The sequence below is a fragment of the Plasmopara halstedii genome (genome assembly GCF_900000015.1).
Source record: "Plasmopara halstedii genome assembly, contig: Scaffold_526, whole genome shotgun sequence".
Taxonomy (NCBI): domain Eukaryota; phylum Oomycota; class Peronosporomycetes; order Peronosporales; family Peronosporaceae; genus Plasmopara; species Plasmopara halstedii.
Window position 1 is genome coordinate 1,293,075 of NW_020187446.1, and position 2,518 is coordinate 1,295,592.

The 2,518-nt window shown below is 42.4% G+C and overlaps 1 protein-coding gene across 1 annotated transcript; it reads left to right on the forward strand.

Annotated features, from left to right (window-relative positions):
* Nucleotides 1–315: 315 nt before the first annotated feature.
* On the forward strand, nucleotides 316–974 carry PHALS_11301 (uncharacterized protein; the record flags this gene model as incomplete). The annotated part of the gene is made up of 3 exons (XM_024726872.1): nucleotides 316–387; nucleotides 468–537; nucleotides 775–974. The coding sequence occupies 3 exons, from the start codon at nucleotides 316–318 to the stop codon at nucleotides 972–974; spliced, it is 342 nt and encodes a 113-aa protein (XP_024577505.1).
* Between the last annotated feature and the right edge of the window lie 1,544 nt (nucleotides 975–2,518).

Sequence of the window (2,518 nt, forward strand, 5' to 3'; positions counted from 1 at the left end):
ATATTCCTCGTCCCTGACATCTATTTTATGATACATTCTAATTTAGAGGACATAAAAGCCACCTCTCAGAGTTTACGGGCTTAAATTCTCTTACAAACGTAAATTTTGCGTTGCGTGGCTTAGAGTAAATTTCCTCATAAATCGTGTTTGCACTTAGATTGCAGCCTGCCTAGACTTTATCAGGTTTTGGGCCTTAAGCTCAGTGCCAACTCTCCATGGTAAAGCTAAAGAAAAGAAAAAACCTACTACATTTGCGTACACAGATGATAAAGATGCCTGTTGAACCAAAACTATTACGAGCTTCTTACACGCGCGATGTTCCAACCGGCTCACGTCTCGCTGATAGTGAAGTCGAATGAGCCTCGTAAAATTTCGATGCACAAGGGAGTAATGCTCTAGTTCCTACACCACCGCATTTGGCTTCGAAATTGAGCCGAATGTCATTGACTGCTTTTATTCGGATATAGCTCTCGTTAATATGTGGATCTGGTTCGACTCCCTCGTGCAGTAGTCAATCGCGCGATTCTAAATCTCGTGGTACGCCTGTCACGTGTACATTTACTATATAATCATTATATGCGGAAGGATTTCCCTTCTCAAGAAGGCACCAAGTAGTTCGCACAAGATAAGGCTCCTGAAATTTGGTCTTATCGCTTCTACAAAATTTTCACCCATCTCCAAATGATAACATGGCTAATCGCTATCAATGCTTGATCAACCACAAGGTGGCATGATATTATTGGATCACGCCCGCATTCCTTTTTCCGCGCGAAGAACCAAATGCGACAAAGAATAACGACGAAACAATTGGGGACTTTGGGGTCTTGTCGACTTTGAAATTTTCGTCATCGCTACGCCAGTCAATTCAGGCGATCCAGCCTGCAACGAACAGACAGCAACCTGATCCTGTAAACGCGATGACAACTTCGGTTGACCCTCCAGTATATGACGAAAGTGATGACGACTCCCGATAATTATCCCCAGGACCTAGCCGGTATATAGAACCTAATGGATAAAACAGTTATTGCACTGGTTTTACCCCCCCGCCCTACCAATAATCGAGCCGACAGAAATAAAGTGAGATAATGTATTGTACAAAAAAGCGACACATGCTGAAGTCAAGATAAAATCATTCTGGGAAAAAAACACAAATTACTAAAAGGCATGCGGAAAAGATTTACTTGCATCACCAACGGTGCCGTATGCTTAGCTCTAAGCTCGACCCCGCGTTTTCACTCTTTTGTTGAATTTAAATAAATTATTGAGAAGGATGGGCTTGCAGCCAATCAACTAACTGGAGACTTTGCGTGCAGAAAAACAAACGCTCACGATCTAGTTTGAGCCAGCTGTAGTATGTTGCTGATATCAGGCAGTAGAACTCGTCAATCGAGAATAGAAAATTCCCTCACAATATCAACCTCAGATATCCCACCCTAAATAGAGCTCGCCAAGCTGTCTATCTTTTATATTCACCCATTAGGGTATCATGTGCATTGTACATCAATCTGTAGTAAGGGCATCATATTGAAATACCACCACAAGCTGAGTGTCGAGAAAGTCAGTGCTAACTTAAAGCAAGTATTGCGATGAGGAATAAAGACACGAACTCTATAATGGAGCGCTCCGTCAAAGCGGTATCTGAACTCAAACACTCATTGACTCTCATTTTTTGGCAACAAAATACATTTTGCCTTTGGACCGTATGCTATATGCTTTACACGACACCACAAATGTGATATATGGCAATTGATTGCTAGGGTGACGCGAAGCGCATCCGTCATCACATAAAGCCGACCAGGCTTAAACCTTACTTCGAACGATAACTCGGAAAAAAAGAAATGTTATCTCACCATTCTTGGTGGCAGATGGGTGACAACGCTGCTGTACACAACGACTCATGATTGGAACGGACATCAAGTTGCTTAGATACAAGCAGGTGTATTTTGATTTGTCAAAAAGCAAATTTCATAGCAAGTAGCTCCTTGTCAAAGAGTGGGTTGTTCTCCGCTTCCATTTCACGGCTGGGGAGACCAAAACGTCACGCTCATATCGGCTTTAAGTAAAGCTCATTCTTTATCCAAATATAAAGATTTAGAGACCAAATATTTCGGATTTAATAAAGCCAGTGTCGACACACACATAAGGCTTTGTTTTGCAGCTTTGAGGCCGCATCTTGGCACCATGTGTTATAATCTTTGAAGAAGGGTTAGTGATTGTGCCATGTCAGTATTATTTGAAATATCCTTGTGCGAGAAGTTGCCCAAGACAAGCCAATTCCTAACGTAAGAACACTAAATGGGATTTGTGTTCGCAAATTTTGTCATCCACAATTGTTACTTCGATGCTTCTCTCATGGTTCTTGTTTTCAAACAAGCCCTTCATGTGCGGATGTGGCTCCACTGTCGATAAGTTACTCTACTAATGGACCTTCGTTTGCTACAAGTACCGCACCACCACTGCTGTTGAAGTGGCGCCGCGTAATGAGAGCTGGACGAGCCAACTGACTCGACGAATGATG